A 23,920-nucleotide genomic window follows, 5' to 3' on the forward strand; every position below is an offset into this window, starting at 1 on the left:
GGATGTTTGCAATCTTAGCTTGAAGATGGATATCTGAGATGGTTGAGTATTAATTGAGCCATCGCTATTTGTTTGAGCCTCATTGCTTAAGGTCCCAATACATTTTGTGGGTGATCTTCCTCTATGTATCTTTTATAGAAATTCTGATGGTAAAGTAAAAAACATGATATATTAAGATAACAAAGGTTACAGTGAAAATACAACAAATGAGTGTTGTGGTAGCAGTGTAGCACTGGGATTATAGCCATGAGGCTAAAAAAGGATCAACTTCCAAACCAAACAACAAAAGGGCCCTACTTAGAAAGCCAACCAAAATTCAGCCCTACAAGAACTTGTTGGAATGCATGTGTAAGTACGTATAAGAAAGAAATCTCAAATCTGACAGATAAGAAAACTGTTGCTTAAAGGTGGTAGAGGGGGAAGAATTCGGTTTATTCAGTTAAAAACCAAGCTGAATAAACCGGGATTTTAAAAATTTAGCTTCTAATCGGCAAAATATGATATATTATATAATATTAGTATTACAATGAAATTTGGTTTCGGTTTGAACGGAATAATGCTCACCCCTAAAAAAAGTAAAAAGGTGGTATCCAACTATTGTACAATGTGTGCCTTAGCTCACTACACTGGTCTTTGTGACCCCTCTCAATGTACAACATGACTTCAAATCTTCAATAAATCAATAGTCCTCTTGACAAGAATAAAAAAATATCACACAAAAATCCCCATACATCTATAGACAGCTCTCCCCTCCAAAGAAACAGCTAAAAGAGGATGAACCAAGAAAAATAAGTCGAATTCAAAATAATGCTAATCCTTCCAACAGCAGTTCCCGATATCTCAAGCTCCCCATATGATCAAATCCCTAAGCTCCCTGCTTTTCTCTCCATCTCCACCTCCCCTAAACATTCCATTACCCCACCTTCAATCCCTTTCGCACCCTCCCTGCTTTCCTCAACCCCAAACAACAATGAATACACTACATTCTCACCCACCTTCTACACAACCAGAACACTATCCTTATCAAGTCTTGGATTTTTTTTTTAACTCTTCTTCTAGGTCTCTTTTCCTCTCTCTCTCTCGCTCGCTCTCTCTCTCTCTCTCTCTCTCTCTCTCTCTCTCTCTCTCTCTCTTCTCTCTCTCTCTCCTACAACTTCCAAAAATAATTTTCTTGCAAATTCTTCCCACCCAACATGAGTAAATCCATGCTTTTAGTTATATGCACTTATCCATCAACTACCCCTTTCAAGTCGATCATTCCTTATAGTTTGCATTTTCATGGATAACTGTAACGCAAATTTTGCATGGATCACAGTGTTCGGTGGATTTGGATCTTGATCAAAGAAGAGTGGATCAGTAATTCTATCCCTGAAAGAGACCTTTAGAACTTGTGTGTGAAAGAGAACGACTTTGCAGGGTCTTTGTTGATATATACTTCTGACAACAATGTTTCAGTACTAAAACTTTCACCTGGGAAAGAAAGAGAGTGCCATGAATGCTAATTGCAGCTACAAAGGGTAAATTTGCTTCAATTCATTTGGAAAAACCTTCAACAATATCAATAAAATGAAGCAAATGCTCTGCTTACAGTAACAAACCCATATAGTATGTTTTCATGAGTATCGGTTTGTAATTAATTCTGTGCTACCCTTATTAAACTTGTCCAACTGGAAACCCTCGCAAACATCAGGAAAAAAGTATGTTATAACTATGATTTTTGTAGGCTATTGGTTATCCACATAAATCCTAGAATGGATTATTGACATGAATAAGGCATAATTAGAAAATTACTTTGTTAGGATAAGGCCGATAATAGAATTCAATATAACAAAGAACAGTGAAATGGAAAAAAAATATTTAATAAAGAAAATATCAGAACTTTTTACATAAATATCAATCCTTTTTACAGATATCCTACTCCATGGAAAAATTCCTAGTGCAAGAGCACGTTACGTCATCAAATCTTGTAGCAAAACGCAGGGAGATACTTGCAGTTTTGAGACAAGAAATCCATGTAACTTGTAGTCCACTGCATTTCATTAACCTGTCAATTTTTCTGACTCCAGAGTTTGGTCCATTCAGAACTGGGATGACTAGTTTCTGAAAGATCTCTTTAATGACTTGGTGACAGGCTATGAAAATCTGAACCTCGTTTTTCTCATCAGGTCAACTAACTCAGTCAAGTTTTAAGTACCTGCGGAAGTCAACTTGCTGTCACTGGTTTCTGATCTTGCTTTAGATGCATCAATGGTGGTTCTGTTGGAATACAGGGAGTAGGAGTTTTACTTTACATTTGTCCCATGAATAAACTCGACTAGTAGTGACTCGTGCAGATGTGTCTGATATTCTTCAATTCTAACTTATCAGTTTGGTCCAAGCTCCAGCGACTGCTCAGTCTTTCCATTGTGTTCTTGTCCAAAAATGTTTGCTTGATCTTTCTTTTATGGTCTTTGCTTCTTTGTGCATTGTCAGTAGATGAAGGAAGCTTCATATGTTGCATGTGTTGAATTATATGTGAAGAAGCACTAAAGTCTTGAGTCCAATGATTTTGGTTCAATGGTCCATCTGCATTATAACTGTTCTTCCTTCTGTATTGGGGAGTAGAGGTCAATTCTCCATATTGACATGCCATGTCAGTAGGCATTTCTCCTTCCAATATTCTCAATACCTGCACACAGGTGTTTTATATAAGATGAGAAAAAACAGCAAATTGAAGGAATCGATGTAATCTATGTAGGAACAGGAATTGCTGCAACTCTGCAACCTTCGACATCCGGGGCCTTCTTTCAGGATGGGGTGAGAGACAAAAACTGGCAGCATGCATCATGCATTCAACCTCCTTCTCTATGTAATTTCCCTCCAAGCGAGGATCAACTAATTCACTGATCATCTTTTTCTCAAGCAATGAATGACCCTGCAATGCATTCATATTAGATGAAGTTGGACCAATGCTTTCAATGGTCTTAAATTGCAAATTGCAAGCATAGTTATGGACTTGTTAGGAAGGGATCATATGGTATTTGAGCAATGATGCAATCTTCATTTACAGAAAATGGGTATAGTTTTGCTCACATTAGAAACTGGAATAGGAGACATGTAGGAAGAGTTCTTCCAAAAGAAAGATTGTGTGGGCAATGACTATTTGAAATTGAAATAAGATTAGTTTGATCATTATTAATTTAATAATAAATTCGAACAGAGAATATTACATTCATCTTACTTCCATAGCATTGGATCCAGATTTTATATTTTTGATTGATAACTGTTGGGAGGGATTGTGTCTCAGGGATATTCAGTTGGATGACTTTTGTCCTGGTCTTTCTTGTTTGTCCTTCCTTTTGCATGTTAATCAATATTGTTACCTGGGGTTTGGCGGGGGATTAAAGAGAAACTCACCCATTCAGAAAGATAATGCTCTTCTTCACTTCTCATCAAATCAGTTGCCTTTAGGCCACTTAAGAGTTCCAGTAACACAACTCCAAATGCGTACACATCAGCTTTCTCTGTGATTAACCCAGTCTGCATGTACTCTGGGGCTAAGTACCTACAAAATACCTTTAGTGTTTAAACCACGTGCATCAAAGTAGATAATTGCGTCCAACCACATTTCACATGTATATTTGGAATTCATGTTTGTGAAACATTGTTTAGTGTTTTTTATCAATAAACAATGTTTAATGTTCTTTAGTGATTTATTTAGACTTGATTATGGGATCAAGGAGGAAGAGACAGATTGAAACAGAGAAACTGGTCAGGGTAGCTTAGTGATTTGCTGATTGTAACTGAGTTTTTTTTTTTGGTCCAGAATCAAATTAATTGGTTAAACCAGTTTCTCCAACCCCAATGTCATTGGTGAAAACCATGGTGCTGGAACTTGTGGTGGTAATATGAATGGTTGTAACTGAAATATGGAATTCTACGAGTTTCATGAAAAGGAAAAAGTGAAATTCATATGTACTGACATTTGAAAAAGGAAGAAGGAGAACTAATTAATGAAATCACTGACTAAATTAATTATATCAATAAATTTTGAGATCTCCCTCCATTTTGTTCTTGAGAAGTAGTAGCTCATTATGATAGGTGTTGTATCGATTCCATTACAAAATACAAATCTAGATCAACTTTCTGAAGACAGCAATTTAAGGAATTGCATTGATAACAAAACTCATCCGACTGCTAATAACTAGAAATTTACAATGTTGTATCATGACAAATGATATTTTTGAGAAAATTCTAGCAAGAAATAGCTTCATATAAACATACCACCATAAAAGATTGATCAAGAACTGATGCAAAAATTACCCTAGTTTGAATAATTATTAGTGAATATATAGAACAACCATTCCTCTCCTCTAGAAGTACATTTGTTATAACACAGTGAAGGAGTTTTGCAAGAATAAAGAGGTATATTTTTACCCAAACGCACCGATGACTTGTGTCTCCTCAGCTGACTGATCATCTGCCTGCCACCTTGCTAGACCAAAATCTCCTACCTAAATGTATTGGAGACACAATTTACACTAGATCAATCAAACAGTTAGAGAGTCGAAATGTTCAGAAAGAACTATATAGACATGTGAAGAGAATATAGATATAAAGCAGCATAGTTGATCCAACCATTGGTTCAAAATCATGGGTGAGGAGGATGTTGCTGGGTCGCAAGTCTCTGTGAACAATGCAACCGATGCGACAATCTTCGTGTAAATATCTCAAACCTCTTGCAGCTCCAATGGCAACTTTCATTCTACTGTTCCATGTCATTAGTTTCTTTGTATTGAACCCTGTAATAGTCATCATTATCCTTCTCAATCTTGAGATTAGTTTAATTTTAACATTATGAAGAACATCAGTGTCACCTATTAATAATGTACTAGTTGAGTTGAACTACTGTTGCTTCATAAAGTAGTAGTAATGAATATAACAATGGCATTGTTAGCTTACCATACAAGTGATTGTCCAAGGAACCATTACAAGCAAATTCATAGACAAGAAGCCACTCCTTTTCAATGCAATAGCCAACCAGCATAACCAAATTTCTGTGTTGTGCACAGCTCAACACTTCAACCTCCGAGCAAAACTCTGATGCTCCCTGTGCACCTACCACCTTATGCTGTTTCACGGCAACAAGCTGCCCATCAGGCAAGATTCCTTTAAATACGGAACCATATCCACCCCTAGCCAAGAAATTTGCACTGGAGAATCCATTTGTTGCTCTTTCAATCTCCTGATAACTGAATTTCCTTGGGGACTTGCCAAAGATGGGAGAGTTGTGTTTACAAACTGAACAAAGAGGTGGAGGGGTTGGAGGCTGCTTGATGGATACAGACATGGCTCTTCTTATGCTTGAGGTTCTTTGCATCATTGGAGAAGAAGGGGATAGAGTTGTTTCATTTCCATTCCCATCCTTCGAGTCCCTTCTACCAATTAGAAGTTGCCTTGCTTGAATTAGGCTAGCCAAATTCTGCCATAACCGTGGTGAGTCTGCTGATCTTCTGTTTGGAGTGGGTACTGTTGTGGGAAGTTTAACATTAAGTGCATTGGTTTATATATGTTTGGTTTCAAAGTTATTACCACAGAAGAGATGTACTTACCATTCTTTGTCTTCAATAAACCACTGTAACCTCTGCTTCTCTCCACGGGGCTGGCTGAAGACTTACGAGGTGTTTCATCAATTTCAAATCTTGACACTTTACTAAGTGGTTGTGATTTACTATGAGGGGAACAATATGTGGCTTTAGCCTTGATATCCTGGTTGTCTAACTGGGAATTACGGGAGAAAAAAGATTTAGGAAGTTGAAATCTTCTGGTGGAAGGAGTTGTTGCCTGGAAATTGTCTCTGTCTGTACTGTAAGAGGAGCAAGAAATGTCTGTATCCGGACTTGTACTATCCAATCCAAGGCTGCTTGGAGTAGCTGCTGTATTATTGTAATCAAGACTGCAGGTCGGAGAGATGCCCAATATATCACCTACTGTTCGGCCACTTTGCAATCGATCCACATTAATCTTTTTTACTGATTGAGAATCAACTGATCTCAGGACTTTTGGGATGCTCTTGTCTATTATTACAACATTGCAATCCAGTTGTTTCAAGCAACAGTCACCTTGCTTCTTTAATCGCCTGTCATGTTCAGCCAGTAAATTGGGTAGTCATATTCATTAAACTCCAAAATAAGATTAACTGGTGAAATCAACATTCAAGCTTCCTACTCCTAGTTCATGACAAAGAGATGCTTTTGGCTTAATATTTCATCCTTTTTAACTTTTACCACCAAGAAAAAGGGATTGAACTGAATTGTCAGGCTGTTATATAACAATATACAAAAGAACCAAATGAGAAGTGCTTCATGGATGCCTAATGTCTATAAATGTAAAAACAAGATTATTATTGCTTGAAACACAGATACAACTTTGTTCCATTGTATATGTAAAACTTCATCACTTGGCTGAGTCAATCTAACTATTTTGAGCTCAATGGTGATTGGTGACATAATTCAGTTGTCACTTTGGTAGCTGTAAGTAAGGACTAATCCATCATATACACACACCTATCAAGAATGATCCATGTTGCTTGCAGTTCTCTGCATTCTCTTGCAACTGAGCCCACAGTCCCATCAGGAACAACCTTCACTTGTGTTTTCACCTGGTACCAATACACTTGTTACATCTAAAGGAAATCATACAAGTAAATAACATGATGAGAGAATAACGGTGCTCGCCTGCCAGACATTGTTTGCAGAACAGAGTTGCCTCATCATCCCCACACAGACCTCATTTATTCTGCTAGACTTTTCATGATGGACTCCATTGCAAAGACCATTCTGATCTGGAGAACCACCTTTATTGTAATTAAGTCCCCATTTCTTCAGAAGGCCTACAACCATCAAACCATCAACCACATGATCAACACAAACTGGGTTCAATTTAAAGAAAGAAAATAAAAAGAAAAGACACCAACTGTCTGAATTAATTACAGAACAAATGAACACCCACAAGCTAGGAACTGCTGAACACGAGAGTGATGGGTCCGACTCACAGCAGACAGAGGACGTCCATGTGAAGGAACAATTGCAAGTAGGACTAGAGAGTCCATGGCCTTGACCACATTACGCACTGCCCATTCAAGAGCATAGTCTGTTATCTCTTTGCTTGCATCAACTGCAACCACCACTGCATCACTTGCCATTCTATTTGAAAGTCGAGCGGGCAGCAGGCCTATCCGTGAATTCAAATCAGTCCCGTTAAAGCATCAAACGCCAAGCTTCTCCATTGATGTCAGGATGGCAGTTTCTTCAGACTTATGAGAGCTTGAATGTGCTGTGGGGGAAGCAATGGGGATGATGGAACGTCGGGGACAGAACAGCTTGGCACATAAAGTGACAGAACTGAAAGGAGGGGGGGGGGGGGGGGGGTGTGCAATGCGCACCACTGGGCAGAATAGGAAGCCACCCCACCTAACTGTAATCTGTCTGCTTTGCTTTTGGAGGGTTCAGGGAGATGTATGATATGTCCGTCCATTTCGACTTCGGAACTCCCTTCCCTTGTCACTCATTTTCAAATATTAATAACGTTGGGCTTTAACGCGTTTTTTTTGTTTTCTTTGTATTCTTTCACTTCTTGACCAGATTGGAGTCTCTATCCTAAGGACAAGAACATGGTTTACCTCTGAATCAAACAGATTGTATTAAATGGGTTGGCCCACTTCTCTTAATGGGCTGTACCCAAAACCCATCTCCATGACCCACTTAATGGTCCTTGGACCGTGATGGCTACCAATAACAACGGGGCGGGTTTGGGGCCGGGCACCCCTCACCTTCTCTGCCCTGTGGTCAAAATCCTCTACCCTGTTCTCGCCTTGTCCCTGGTAGTGCGGTGGGTTCGAGGCGAGGCACCCCCTTCCTGTTGGGGATGAAAAATTCTCGAACTTTCCCAACTCTAAGACAACCACTTAAAAATATGCCAAATTTCAGGATTATTTTAGAAATGAGAATACGGGATCTTAGAATTTTAAGATTTTGGAAAAAATCCAAGAATATTTTAGAAATTTATTAAATTTAGAAATATTTTAATAATTTATCACTAGGTTTGAGATGAATTTAGAAAATTATATGTAAATCCCATTACCCAGTCCCCGATTTGAGTTATATTTTTCCTATCCCCACCCCATCCAGGAAACCCACCCTGGATGGAATGGGCCCCAGTTTCATGAGAAAAATTGCCATCCATGGCAACAGTCCACAACACAGATCTAAGACACCCATGTTCAGTTTTGTGTGAAATTCACTCCTTTTCCCCACTAAGCAACAAACCTAACCCGTGATTGAATCAAGGATCACAGGATATCCAATTTGTTTTTCTCTAGTGCCAATTAGAGACAAATCCAGCTCAGATCCGGGTTGACTGCTAACCTTGGATCTAACCCAATCAGAGACGGCCATCTGTGCCAGCTCCATGTGATATCAGATCACTCACTTGTACACGACCAGATCATCATGTGATTACCACGAGAAGGACAAAAAAAAAAAGCATTATTAGCTTTTGTATTGGGTTGGGTATGAGGTTAGCAGCAGAAGTTTAGGGTATATATATATATATATATATATATATATATATATATATATATATATATATATATATATATATATATATATTGCATTAGGGATATATATATATATATATATATTGCTCTTAATAAGGTTTAAAGTATGAACACGTATCGGCCGATATCAGTCGATATGTATTGTTCTGGGACCTTTCCGATACGCCCTCCAGTGGGTGTATCAGGGGTCTGACCAGTTCAGGGGGTGGAGGAGCTCTACCCCTGAATCAGTTTTGAAAAAAATAAAAAAAATGTAAAAAAAAGTATCGATTCACCCGATATGCTCCTACCGGCATATCGGGCGTATTGATATTTTGAACCTTGGCTCTTAATGTATCATAACTTTGTCCTTGTACATATTATACTATAATACTGGATTAAGTTAACTTTAGTCCAGGAAATAAGAACATTTTGGTAAAAACCGGAGAAATCAAACCAACCAAAACCCAACCTGAAGTAATCAGGTTGGGTTAAGGTTGATGGCAATCCGGTCGAACCGGGTCCAACCTGCACCCCTAAGGTGTTATCACACGAGCCTGTGACAAATGGGTCTGTGTGGTTTTTGGCTGATTCCAATGAGACATCTAGTAGTGTAACAACTAAAGGGTATCAAGATTTGGGCTTGTGTTATGGGTCATGTGCATGCACAGTATGTAATGTATGTATGTGAAGAAGAATGAATTTGGGCATTTCTTTTTCAAGTTGCAACCCTTTTGAGATGAACAGAAAATCAGAACAAGTATCCCAAGATGAGGCACGAAGATAGATGGAAGTTTGGACAGTTTTCTTTTTCTAGTTTTTGTTTGGATTGCAACAACTCATGGCTGCAGTTTGCTATTTTGCTCGACATAGGATTCTACATTACTTTATTGTTTATCTATTCCTCAACTCAAAACTAGAAGAATATAAAAAAGCTGCAGGTATCATTCTTTACAAGATGGGCCGTGAACCAGTGGGCCCATGTCGGATATTCCCTATAGAAAAAGCCCACTTGATTGATCTCAACTGTCGTTTGCTTGCTTTTTGATTGATGATCTCAATTGTCTCAGAAAGGAATTCTATAAAAAGGATGGTTCTGCCCAAAGGGGTTTTCTTATTAGGTAGGCCCACTAGCCGACCCATCAGGTGGTCCCTATTTTCCAAGATATGCCAATTGAATGGTGTATTTGGTTGACAAGTTACAATTGTCTATATGGGGAAAATGGATCCATAATTCATAGGGAAATTAGGGTAGAATTAATGGGGATTGTCTATCAGGATCTCTTTCCCACCAAAAATTTTCATTTTCACTTTCTTTACAGTTATGTTTATCAGGAAGAATTACAACTTCTGAGAATAATTTATGGAACATGGCTTTTAATTTCAAATTGGAATTGTGGTTATATTGGCCACAAAATATTGATTTTTTTCCTAAAATTTTGGTATTTTATTATTTTATTCAAATAATTATATTTGGTTTCATTTTGAAAAACTAACCTCGTTTCACTTGATTAAAATTGATTCTACCAAATCTCTAAACTAATTAAAATTATCATGTTAAAACATCTCTAAAACACTAATTCTCTTTTCCTCTTTCTTTCATCTTGCATTTCAGAAGTATGGAAAGAAAAGAAAAGACAAAAATAACACCAATTGGTATTATAATTACTGAGTCCAATTGCAGAGCATTTCGAAAGTTATGCAGCACGTACATTAGAATTTCAACCAATGTGCATTATTTACTTTTCATTATTCATATTTTACATGATGTATGTATCATTAAGGATTTAACAATGTCAAAGATGCCACTGTTACATGTCGATTTATCACCGATTCTTTTACGTTTGAGTTATGTGACAATAATTTCCATAGAATGCACCGTAAATTTTGCCTTTAAGGCTCAGTTTGGAAGGGGTTTAAATACAAATATATACAAAATAATACGAAACACAAGCTTTTGCACTCTGCATTTTTGTATTTATACTCTTTCTAAATTGAGCCTAATTAATATATTTTTCATTTTTTTTAAAATATGTTGTTATTGTGCAAAATAAGATACACTTTTGGTCTCATTGACAAAAATTGGTACTATATTGCCTCTTCCTTCGTTTTCCAATGAGCAATCATATCGCACAAATACATGTTTCTCGGATCTGGTACCCCAAAAGAGTTATAAGGCTATAATTTTTGTACACCACAAGACAGAAGTACAGTTTGGCATACATGGGGTGTATAATATTTAGTTATTTACAAACTGTAGTCCCTTTGCTGTATCAGTGCTATGATTTTTTTTCATGTATAAATGTTTGGGAGAATGACAATTCAGCCCAGGGTCAGAGTTTTTAGGTCCAAAGTACAGTTGGGGTGGGTGCCAGTTCGGAATTGATATTAATTCACTGGGCGGGCATTGATGTATAGAGTGGAGGCTTTTGAGATTTTGAATGTTTATAACTCTATAGTGAAAATCAGAAATCTGCATGGGGCCTGTCCTTACTTCTTGTAAATGTTTCTACACCTTAGAATGGATTTTGTAATAATAATCATATACCCTCGTTTGTAGGGTACATCTCAATTTTGATAAATAGAAATGATTTAATCACTCATAATTTAACAATGGATATGACAAATAACAGAATGATGAAATAGGATTCATGTAGAGATTATTGCACATTTGCAGATAATCTATTTTTTCTTGATTTATTTCTTGATTTAATCACTCATAAGATTGGTTTGATTGTTGGTATTGTGTTTTTTTTTTCCGGATTTTCTTGTTATTTGTGCTTCATGGGTTATAATCTGAGCAATTAATTTAGGAATGAATTTCGCTTTTAAGACTTAAAAAAAAAAAAAAGTGAAGGGATGTGCCCAAATCACTACATCCTAGACCCCTAATTTGGCAACGATATATATAATGTAAAAATTTGGAGAATACTCATGATTGCATCCTAGCTACTGTTTTATATATTTTATATTTTGATAATGATATTTTAAAGCAAAATAAACTATATAAATATCATATAGAAATATAAAATGTAGCACTTGATTGGGCTACTCACATGAAGAACAGTCTGGGATCAATATATCGATTAGAATTTTCTATGTTCTAAATTTTTAATCACTTTAATATTCATCATCATCGTTCGAGTCTTGTCCCAATCATAAGGGGTTAGCTATATGAATCCTGTTTTACCATTCCATTCTATTTTAGTATCATATCCAATCTTAAATTATGAATACTTAGATAATTTCTTATTACTTTCACTCAAGTCATTTTCAGTTTTTTTCGCTAGATCTTCTAGTACCTGTAACTTGTAACAGATAACTTTTTGTAACTGACGGCCTTCCTAATTATTTCAATATTTTAATATAAAAAACCACTACCTAAACCTGGAAAACAAAATCATCTTGATGTGTAGAAAAGATCAATTGATGCATCAAAAATTAGGTTTTAATTACCATTTAATAAGGGGAAGCATAAAATTGCATTTAGTGACTAGATAAGGGCTTATGCTTTATTTCCAATTTATGGTCACTTTCTTGGGTGTGGTTCTTCCACATTGTAGGTGATCCTGGATCTACTACATTTGTTTGCGAACGCATTTGTTGTACACTTCCATTTAATCTGTGACAAGTGTCCCATTAAACATGTATATGAGACCACACATGTTATGAACAGAATGAAATTGCATGATAAGTGCCACAAACATGATAGAATTAACTGAATGTGATAGCTGTTTAGGGAGCTGTGGAACCAATAATAATGTTCCCACCGGTCAGAAAATACATGTAGCCCACAACTGAATAGAAATGCAAGATAAATATATATATATATATATATATATATATATATATATATATATATATATATATATATGGGGCCCACAATTATTTGACTTCTCAGGTGCCTTTATATTTTATTTTATGACTGGGGTGGGACATTAGCTCCACGGCCATGTTTCAAGCATTGGGACCCACACCGTGAAAAAGGTTGTATGATTGTATCTAATAGGTTGGCTAGGACACAAAAATTATAACCATATGGACAGTTCAAAAAAGTTTTTTTTTTCTTGGAAAATAAACAAATTAAAAAATGTATGATTTTGATTCTTCATGCCAAGTAAATATAGTGCAGTTGAATCTCTACATTAATTATCCTTATTTCTAATTAACTATGCTCAATAAGTCCTAGAACTAGCAAAATACCATTTTCAGTCACAAGAAAAAGGAAGAATGTTTTATTTATTATTTCTTTTGTGTTACTAGTAAATATGCATGTGGAACAATCACATGCACCGGAGCATTTCACAATCATCTTGTTTCACATGTGGGCCTTGATTCACAAGTGATTCGTTTCACCTATTTTTCTAAAAATACAAAAAAATGGGATGCAGGTTGATTGGACATTTAAAGTGATTTGTATGGATATTATAACATATTTATTATGACAACTTTGTGACATTTCAAAAAGTAGTTGTAGGTATACAGTGGTCACTAAGACCCTCAGAGTACAAGAGGTGTCAAACCAACACTATACGAACGCCTGCGATGAATACAGAACCCATCACATGATTGCGATGAATTCATCACAGATCCACGATTGCGATGAACTCACACCAAGGATAGGTTGCGATGAACTTTAGCTAGTATGAATCTGCGATATAGCTAAGACACATGCGGGTTTGCGATGAACCCCGGACATACACGGATTTCCGATGAACTCGAACACGCGTAAAACTGCAATGAACCCGACACCATCACAGAATTGCGGAATCATGGTAGAACGGGAATAGATATCAGTTACACGTACATCTTTAAGTTACGCATGCAAGTTTAATGAAAGTACATCTGCCAAACGATGATGTCACTCCTGCTACGTCAGTACAATAGGGTCACATACGGAGAGAATCTAGAAGGAATAGAATTCTCTAATAATGATCTCTTAATAAGACCTCATTTCCTAACATGAGAGATCATCACGTTCCTTGATAGCCTTAACCCTCTCTATTAAAGGGGGAGAGCAATTCTTCTCCAGGGGACAACAAAATCATAACCCTGATCTAGGGTTTCTCAAGAGGCTCATCTCTCTCTCTCTCTCTCTTCTCTTTCTTCTCTTCTCCACCTCCTCTTTCGTTATGGCCGCCATCTCCAAACCTTCGAAGACTAACCGGCTGCTAAGAGTTTATGGTAATTGATGTAACCGTTCCTGGTCACGTATCAATTTTTTGGCTAAGTACCTCGTTAGTGACGTCTACTCCCAAGTGGCCTGTGACTCAGAGGCTGAAGTGGAGCTCCCTAGTGGCGAGCTGTCTGGTGGCGAGCTACCTGGTGGCAAACTGCCTTGTGGTGAGCTACCTTGATGAGTTGCTTGGTGGTGAGCTACCTGGTGGCGAACTGCCTTGTGGTGAGCTACCTGGGAGGTGCCGATCTATAGACTGCGAGCTAAAAATCATAAAGTATGAGGGCTAGAATATGCTTACTTACTTACTTGCTCTTCCATGTCATTGGGGTTGGTGCCTTTATATAGGCATTGTTTGGCATGGGCTTCACGCACCACATCCGAGATTTCTGCGAGGTCGTCTAAGTGGTTCGAGATTCCTAGAGGTAACCGCCATGCACGTTAACCATCCTTCGGATCGTTCGACACGTGGGCCAACTTCCAAGGATCGTGGGAGTGTTAGGATATGCATGCCGAATTTGTCGGTGAGCATGTCTTGCAGGTCGCCAGGTCGGCACCTATGCCAGGCCGCCAGGTAGCACCTGGGCCAGGCTGCCAGCTCGTGCCAAGGACAGGTCATGCCAGGGCTAGGTCATGCCAGGGCCATGCCGCCAGCTCGTGCCTGTGCCAGGCTGCCAGCTCATGCCAGGGCCAGGTCGTGCCAGGTCGCGCTTGTGCCAAGCCGCCAGGTGGGAGACCATCAACTTGGCTAAGACAAGTTGTTGCCGAAGCGGTTCTGGGTGTCACCTAGTTGTTCTGAGGTGCCATGTGTCACAATATCATTGGAGGGCCAAATCTGCCCTCATCATTTGCCCCCCACTCCAGAGCCGAAAGTAATTCGGTGAAGAGAGTATTTATCCTTTTGGCCTGGAATGAATAATTTGATGAGCTCGTAAGCGTTGATTCAATTCCTTAGGCTCTAGGAGCGACTCACAGTCCACTCCTTGATTTTGCCCATGCCGAAGAGGCGACTGGGTCTTATGTGATGAGGAAGCCTTTTATCAGGTCGGCGCAGGTGCCTGACTGCCAGGCCGCCAAGCCGCGCGTAGGCCGCGCCAGGTCGCGCATAGGCCGAGCCTGACTGCCAGGTGGGCGCCTTAGAGCTATGATTGCGTTGCATCAACCTCGTAATGCCGGTCACCCACCCCTACAAGAAGCTACTAGGAGCTCGACCTTCGGGGGCAGCACTACTAACTTTAGGTCGCCAGCTCACACGGGAGCCTTGGAAGGCTCGACTAGTAAGGGCATCCATGTAGTCTGTTGACCGCCAACTCCTGCGGAAGCCACAAAGAGCTCATCTTTGTAGAGGGGACCTCACGAAGATGATTGATGAGGTTTTATCTGGATTGAAAGTAAAGTTGGTAGAACTGCTTAGTCTGTTAGCTCCCTGCATAATAAAAAATGAAAAGTACAAAGCGAGAGCGTTTAGTTTCTAAGAAATGATGACTTAGCTTTCTGGAAGAAGAGGACTTAGCTTTTTAGAGGAGGAGAACTTAGCTTTTTGTAGCGATTCACATGGCGCCAAATGATGTAACCGTTCTTAGTCACGTATCAATTTTTTTTTTGTGATGTATCAATTTTTTTGGCTAAGTACCTCGTCACTGACGTCTGCTCTCAAGTGGCCTGTGACTCAGAGGCTGAAGTGGAGCTCCCTAGTGGCGAGCTACTTAGTGGCGAACTGCCTGGTGGTGAGCTACCTGGCAACGAACTACCTTATGGTGAGGTACCTTGATGAGCTGCTTGGTGGTGAGCTACTTGGTGGCGAACTGCCTTGTGGTGAGCTACCTGGGAGGTGTCGGGCTGCCTGTGAAGTGTCGGGCAGGTGCTGAACTGATCAAGTGCTGGGCAGGTGCCGAGTTAGGTAGGTAAGGTGACGAGCTACCTTGCTCTTTAGAGTCCTACAAGGAACCAAATGTCAGAGGACCTGGGGTGGCTAACCCGACGAGGTCGCTTTGATGCTTAAGTTAGTATTCTCATAGTAGACTGCGAGCTAAAAATCATAAAGTATGAGAGCTAGAATATGCTTATTTGCTTACTTTCTCTCCCATGTCATTGGGGTTGGTGCCTTTATATAGGCATTGTTTTGTGTGGGCTTCACGCACCACATCTGAGATTTCTGAGAGGTTGTCTAAGTGGTTTGAGATTCCTGGAGGTAACCGCCATGGACGTTGACCACCCTCCGGATCGTTCGGCACGTGGGTCAACTTCCAAGGATCGTGGGAGTGTTAGGATATGCATGCCGAATTTGTCGGTGAGCACGTCTTGCTGGTCGCCAGGTCGCGCTTGGGCCAAGCTGCCAGCTCGTGCCAGGGCCAGGCCGCTAGCTTGTGCTTGTGCCAGGTTGCCAACTCGTGCCGGGGCCAAGTCATGCCAGGGCCAGGCCGCCAGGTCGCGCCTGTGCCAGGCTTCCAGCTCGTGCCAGGGCCAGGCTGTCAGGTCGCGCCAGTGCAAGGCTGCCAGTTCATGCCAAGGCTAGGTTGCGCCAGGGCCAGACCGCCAGATGGGACACTATCAACTTGACTAAGGCAAGTTGTGGCCAAAATAATTCTGGGTGTCACATAATTGTCCTGAAGTATCATGTATCACAATATCATTGGAGTGCCAAATCCGCCTTCATCAGTAACTACATTAGAATCTGTGGTTATGTCTCCAATCTCCGGAATCTCCGGATAACAATAGTTGGCAACCAAGCGAAAGGATGAATCCATCCACGATCACGAAGACGAAGACAGTCGGAACAACGAGCAGTGAATCAAAAAAACTTTACGTTCTTCTTTTATCGTTTTTCTTTCTCTCTTTTATTTAAGGCTTATTTATTCTGTAGCGGTTAATCCTCTGAATCGGTGCAGAGGATTAACTCTCTCTCGATGCGAAAGATTAATTCTCTTCTGTATTTAATGCTTCTTCCTTGGTCGATGCAGTGGTAAAGTTGGAGATATGTAACTCTCAATGCAAAGGATTAACTTTCTTGATCCATTCCTTCCAGGTCAACTACTTTACGTCAGTCGGTGTGATTCAAGTGGTAGCTTAGATAATCGAATTTATTGAGTATCCCTGGATTGGTGGTTCTCGAAGAATACGACACATGTGCATTGGTTGGTAAATAGCTGAAATGTCTGGAGTAAAGTGTGTTTGGTATTGGGTTAAGGTGGCTTGTAAATTTCTGAGTTCTTGTCAAGCATTACGGATGGTTGCGTATGGAGTGTATCTGAATCCTCTCATCTCGAAAAGGAGAAGGATTCAAGGTTCTGTTTTTTTTTTTTTTTTTCTTTTTACTGCAACTCATGGAGTGGGTCCCCTATTTACATCGCCACAGTCTAACCCGCGGCGGAGCACCGACAATGAGATCGAGCAAGACAGAGATTTCTGCTGCGATTAATTCCCATACTGAGAAGACAGGCTAATTCACTTTCCACGTCAACTGAACGAAGGAGCCGCTGCCGCCTTCCCATCCGATGCTTAGTATCACGCATCCATTGCCATTTCACTGTCTACGTTTGAGGGATCGGAGAGTTCACCGGCACGCTGTCGCATTTAGCGGATGGTTTAAGGGCACAGGCGCACAGCCCAGCATTCCACATTACAATCGGTATAGTCTTTTATTTATTTACTTATCCTTTACCTTATTTACAGAATTATTAAACTTATAATTTATGGTTAGACACAATCAATGCGAGTAGTCTGAAATTCTTATCTTTACCATTAACTGGCATCCGTTAAAGTAGTTCAAAGTTTTGAATATAAATAGGTAGTAATCCGTTTATCATGGACTAGCGTGCCTAAGAGCAGTTGAAATAAATGAGGCTTAAAGTTCGATATATATATATATATATATATCTTTGTTCGATAAGTTGCATGAGTCTGAAATAAGTTAAATAGTTAGTAGTTTAATGATGTCTTATGATATTGGACTAATGGGTGCTCCATGTCTCTTCTTTTTGTCCACGAGTAATTTTTAAGCGTTGGTTCCCCTTTTGGCTTCACCATTAAATGGAGGTTTTCGGGACAAAACTCACCACTGTTATAATTAAGAGCGATTATAATAATTGCAGCCACAGTCCCACAATAATCATGTCCTAACACTTGGAGTAAATATGGAGACACGAATAAGCTGTTAAAAAAATGTAGTTATCTATTTGTAAAATCTTTTGTCTACTTTGATTTTTTTTTTTCTTTGTAAAATCTGCTATACTTAATTTTGATAGTAGCTTGACAGAATTGATTGATACACCCTCACAATGTTTGTCAAATATAAATCTAGCTATTTTTACAATATTTAAATCTGAACTGGCGTTCCAACTTTGTTTGATTCTTGATATAATTGCATATGAAATTCCTTTCTTCCGCAAAACTTAGAATTTGGTTTGGAATATTATTGAAGCTCAGCTATTTTGGTCAATTTACTCATTTCTCTATGCGTCAGTAGCTATGTATTACTTATTACCTGGCTGGAACACATATTTGCTTTTTACGGTCGCTAGACCGTCATCTGTGTCATCTATGAGATATGCTAATTTTTTTTTTTTTTTTGTAATTTTTATCTATTTTTACTTTTTATTTAATTATGACATCGTTGGTTGATCATTTTATCCAAAGAATTGGAATGTTAGGGTGTATGCTGTGTAGGCTGGGTTGAGTTAATTTGTGCTCAACCTAGGCCTAACCTATGCACTGGGTCTTAAGGTTCAAGCCCAAGGTTAAGTTTGATTTATCCAACTTGGGCCCAACCCATGTTGAAATTTAATGAACTTGGGCTGGGGTTGGGCTAAGATTGTCAATCATTCCAATGCTAAAATTTGACATAAATGTATGTATATATGTATACATGTGTCTTTATATGCATGCGTGTATGTATGTATGTACGTAATATATGATCGAAATACCTAATTAGGTTAGGTTTGGGCATAGCTCGAAAAATAGAAAAGCCTAAACTTTTGGGCCTAGTAGAGGCCCAACTAAATTTGCACCCATATGGGTCATTGACTACCCAATAGATGGAAAAATAGTTTTCTTTTTTAGTTAGTTTAAATTTTTATTCTATTTCTTTCCATCATTAACAAAAGGGCTCGACTATGATACTATAAAAACTTATAGCCAATCAAACAATATCATAAAAGAGGTGACCAATCAGGTGGTAGTGATCAAAATTCACCAAGGAGTGGGGGTGATTTGATTGGTCAAAGCTCTTTGAGTACCATGACTTTCCGGTATCGTAGAATTTCTCTTAACAAAAAATAACTCTTATCTATCACTTATTTTTTTAATATGATGAAATACATTATACTAGAGACAAATATTTTTTACAATTTTTCTTTCTATATTTTAAAAATTTTGTTACTTAATTATGACAATGTGAGTTGACCAATTTGACCTAAAAAGTTAAATAATTGACCCATTGATTAAATAGGAAAATAGTTTTGTTTCTAGGTCAGTTTTAAAACTTATATTTCTTTTTCATCATTAATAAAATATACTTCTTATTTATCATACTTATTTTTGTTTAACATAATAAATATATAATTTTAGAGATGCATTTGTAATTTGTATATTTTTATTTATTTTTAAACCTTTATTATTTAACTATGTGACCATTGGTTGACCCATTTGAACCAAATAATAGAACAATGTATCCATCACATGTACAAAAGGACAACTCAATTTTCATGTTGGTTTTGTATTGTTAAAATTATTGGGTATATATACTTAGAAGAATTTATTGGTGAGAAAGAAAGATACTTCAAATAAAGGATCTAAGGAGGGAGAGTGGGAGTTAGAATCTTAGAATTGAATGAAGTGAAAAGAAATAGTTTAAATTACATTTTCTGTCCTCATAGTTGGAGATAGAGCTGTAAATCAGGCCGTGTTGAGCCTGGCCCATCACTGTAGTATGTGGGTCATGCTAGGCTTGGGTTTTCAGGTTTGTGGGTCACCACATTACATCACAACAAAGCAAGTCGTGTTGGCATAAGCCCACGACATGACTTAATATGGCTCAGCCCATAGAGGACCGCATCAACCTACCTTCATAATATAGCCGTTGGGGACCTTGGGGTTTTTTACATAAATACCCCTATAAACAACTAGTTAGGGGGGATTATGCATTTTGATCAACTAAATTAATTCAATCTTTTATAAATGCCTTTACCTTCCACCATTTTCATCACACCAACTTTCATACTCTCTCATACATTCTCATACTCTCATACACTCTCTTATACACACTTTCATTTTCATACACTTTGTACTCTCTAATTCTCAACTTTATTCAAGTTTCAACAAGGAGAAGGATTGCTCAAGTATCTCAAGTTAACAATTTGGGAGGCTTGGAGGCTTCAATAGTTGAAATCAAGTTGAGATTCCGAATCAGCATACATTGTAATTAAATTAATTTATATTTTTTAGAATTTTAATAGTATATTTTTTTAAAAATGGTCGGTTCATCCCCAGATCAATTTCCCAACATGTTCAACATTGATGATTCTCAGTCACAATATGACAAAACTGATATGGATGCTAGTGGTTCTATGGCTGAGGCTGATCTTACCGGAGTTGTTAGCCCTAGTATTGCTATTAGGAGAAAGAAAAAGGGTGGTACTGGTCATTTAGGCAAACCTGAAGAGCCCAATTTGGAAAATACTTACCATACAAGAGGTTGAAGGGAAGGAAAGAAGAGTTGCTTGTCTTAAATGTAAGAGTTAATTTAGTTATAGTAGCAAGGGGTTGAAAAATGAAGAAGAAGATGGTAAACAATCATCACAAACACAAATTGGGCATAGTCGTTTTGGTAATTTTCATTATTCACAAGAAAAAACGAGAGAAGAATTAGCAAAATATATTATACATGATGAACAACCATTTTTATTGGTTAAAGATACTTGTATAGAAAGATTTTTACAACAATCTATAAATCCTCAATTTAAAAAAAGTTTCTAGAAATACTATTATAACAAATGCTTTAAAATTTTTTATTCATATAAACAAAATTTAGTTTCTAGTTTATCAACACTTAATTCTAAAGTTGCTATTAGTTTTGGTATTTGGACTTCTAAATATAATATAATTATATTTGTGTTACTAGACATTTTATTGATGAAAATTGCTATAAGTATTTTAAGTACTTACATAATCATATATTTTAAAATAATTTTTTTCTATTAGTTTTGATAATGCTAGTAATAATGATTCGACAATAAATATTTTAAAATCTCAATTAAGTGCATGTTTAAATGGTAAATTATTCCATATTATATGTGCATGCTACATCTTAAATTCATGTATTCAAGATGCTTTAAGTATTATTTCTCATCATATTTTCAAAATAAAAAATTGTATTATATATTAGAAGTACTAAAACAAGACAACAAGAATTTAAATATTTAGGTAAAAAATATGGTTTAATATATAAAAATGTTATATAAGATGTTCAAATTAAGTGGAATTCCACCTATTCCATGTTAGAAAGTTGTATTTCATACAAATATATATTTTACTAATTTTTATAATGAAAAAATGCCACATGATTTTATAACTAAAGATGACTAGGAAATAACAATTTGTATAAAAGATTTTTTATAATTTTTTTATGATACAAATAATAAATTTTCAACTGTTTACCACCCAACTAGTTGTATTTTAGTTAATCATTTATCTATGATTAGTGAATATTTTGAAAATATAGAAATAATTTAAATTTTAAATTTATTATTGAAATAATGGAATTTAAATTTAAAAAATATTAGGAAAATATTTCTTCTCTATATTGCTACAATATTAGATCCTAGGATTAGGAAAAATGGTTTAGATGTTTTACTTGAATTTTATTGTGAAAATATGAATATTGAAATTGGAAATAAAAAAAATTAAAAATTTATTATTTAAAATGTACAATTTATATGAATCTCAATTATTAAGCATAAGAAAACATGTACAGGTGCAACAACTACAACTTCCACTTCTGAAACATCAAGTTCTAATGGTGTAAGAGAAAAATTTTGTTCTCTAATAAATAAAAGGTAGAAGTCTGCTGCCATGTCATCATCAAGTTTACTAAACTTAATTTTTATTTACCAACTAATTTTCTAATTTAAATTATTTCTTCGACTCAAAGGAAATAAATAATTTTGATATTTTAACTAGGTGGAGTGAATATGGAAAAACTATCCAGTTCTTGCTGCCATAACATGTGATCTACTAACCTCTTTGGTGTCTATAATTCCATTGGAGTTTTGTTTTAGTGTAGGTATTAGGGTGTTGGACAACATGAGAAGTTTCATAAATGATGAAAGTCTAGACATATGCATATGCTTAAAAGATTGGTTGGATGCTAAAGATAGACTACAAGATAGAGGACATGACGCATAACCCAATGTTTCACCAGAAGCAAATGATGATCGGGATCAAGGAGATGGAGGTGGAACTTGAAGAAAAATGATGGAGTCAATATTTTTTGTATACTAAATAATTGTATATCATTTTTAAATTTTGTTTTCCAATTTTATTTAAATTATTTGTTATTTTTCAATACCATTGTAATTTTTTATTTTCAATTTTATTATATTGTTTATTCATTTTTCAATATTCTATTGTATTGTTCAAATTCAAATGAAATAAAATTTCTATTTTTTTTCAATTTGTTGTCTATTTTGTATTTTGTTAAATTTTTATTTTTCCCAAAGTTTGTATCACTTTACTTAGCAAAAAATGCCAAAAAAATGAAAGAACGAAATGCCAAAAAAATGGCCCGGCTTGGATCAGGCCCACATGGCCCAGTCCATAGCCCAGTCCAACCTAGGCACGTGGCACGTCACGACCTAGGCCCAGAACCACATGGGCTTGTTCAATGGGTTGTGTCGCCCCTAACCTTTGATGTATCCTAGAGGAGGCAAGAACAGCTTGCCAAAGCATGAGCAATCTGCAAAGTCATGTTGTATTAGGCCGACATGACCCAATTTACACATTTAGTTGGAGAATGACCAAATCCAAAAGTAGGGGCACTTTAGTAAAAAAAGTCCACAAAGCCCATTTATTGAATATGCAGTAAATATAGGATTTAATGAGAGGAGATGAGAGTTAATACCTTAAATATAGGACTTAATAAGAGGGAATGGAATAAATTTAAAATAAATTATAATCCAAATTATGCTTTTTGTCCTTATAGGACTAAATTCTAGAATATTGAATTAATTCCCGCATTAGTATAGATATAATTTTTTGTTGAAATAAAAAAAAAAGCACTTTCGTAATTTTGTTTTCCTTAGTGACTTATTATTTAAAAAGTATATAGTCATAAAACTAATATCATAATCATGATATGAAAAATTAAATACATTTCATTAATTACATTGTAACTCTTATCATTTAAAATTCTTGCATCTTATATACATGGGGTTGTAAATGGATCAAATTGAATAGCTTATAAAAAAATGGACCAAATTGAATCACCATGCACGTTTGATTCCTCAATAATCAAACTTGAAAGGAATCTTATCCATTGGATAGAAATTTAGATAAAATTTGTATTGAATTTTGAAATTAAACTAAAAATAATCAATATCATCATCTAAGCCTTGTCCCAGCCATATATATGGGTTTGCTGAGGCCCATCCGCTCAGTCTAATCCTAAGCCAACACGTGTCCTCAATGGTGGATCCAGGACCTTTGATTAGTGGGGACAAGCTTTATATCATTTTGGTACCATGATGGGTTGTCACTTTAATGATACTAGTTTGATAGGTTAAGATTTTTTTTTGGTGTCATGTCCTTCTGATATCATAGTTGAACCCTTTTAGATTTTAAGTAGGTCATGGGACATGAATGTCATTATTTGACCCCTTATTTTAAAAAAATAAATAAATTGACCCTTACTATTTTGTTTGAATGGGGGAAATTATGTAAAATTTTAAAATTTTTCATTATTATATAAAAGTTTTTCAAATCTTAGTGGGGTCAATTGCCCACACTGACCTATACATAGATCCACCTATGCGCGTCCTTGAATGGAATGCTCAAGGAACTTGCCGATGGCCTAGATCAATCCAACCAACCAACCTAATCAACCACTTCGCGTGAACATCTCTAATTCTTCTAGATCCTAATAAGGACTTCACTGGTAAGCTCAAGTTGGGCCTCAC

The 23,920-nt window shown here is 36.9% G+C and overlaps 1 protein-coding gene and 1 long non-coding RNA gene across 3 annotated transcripts; one reads left to right on the forward strand and one right to left on the reverse strand.

The window, feature by feature from the left end:
- Positions 1 to 1,838: 1,838 nt before the first annotated feature.
- LOC148874765 (inactive protein kinase SELMODRAFT_444075-like) lies at positions 1,839 to 7,509 on the reverse strand. Of its 2 annotated transcripts, none has more exons than XM_088981770.1 (10): positions 6,991 to 7,509; positions 6,717 to 6,871; positions 6,546 to 6,640; positions 5,592 to 6,118; positions 4,942 to 5,508; positions 4,618 to 4,781; positions 4,417 to 4,493; positions 3,397 to 3,544; positions 2,765 to 2,914; positions 1,839 to 2,668 (listed from the first exon to the last, which is right to left on the reverse strand). In XM_088981770.1, exons 1-10 carry the CDS (start codon positions 7,181 to 7,183, stop codon positions 2,315 to 2,317), a joined length of 2,430 nt encoding a protein of 809 aa, XP_088837896.1. In that variant the 5' UTR covers positions 7,184 to 7,509; the 3' UTR covers positions 1,839 to 2,314. The 2 variants fall into 2 exon arrangements, with proteins under 2 accessions (XP_088837896.1, XP_088837897.1); XM_088981771.1 differs by having other exon boundaries at positions 7,034 to 7,172.
- Positions 7,510 to 16,414: 8,905 nt separating this feature from the next.
- Positions 16,415 to 22,414, forward strand: LOC148874766 (uncharacterized). Its single transcript, XR_016112253.1, has 2 exons — positions 16,415 to 17,379; positions 22,025 to 22,414. It is a non-coding gene; the product is annotated as an uncharacterized LOC148874766 (long non-coding RNA).
- Positions 22,415 to 23,920: the final 1,506 nt, after the last annotated feature.

Source organism: Nelumbo lutea, chromosome 1 (genome assembly GCF_056320005.1).
Source record: "Nelumbo lutea isolate HS-2025 chromosome 1, American lotus-T2T, whole genome shotgun sequence".
Taxonomy (NCBI): domain Eukaryota; kingdom Viridiplantae; phylum Streptophyta; class Magnoliopsida; order Proteales; family Nelumbonaceae; genus Nelumbo; species Nelumbo lutea.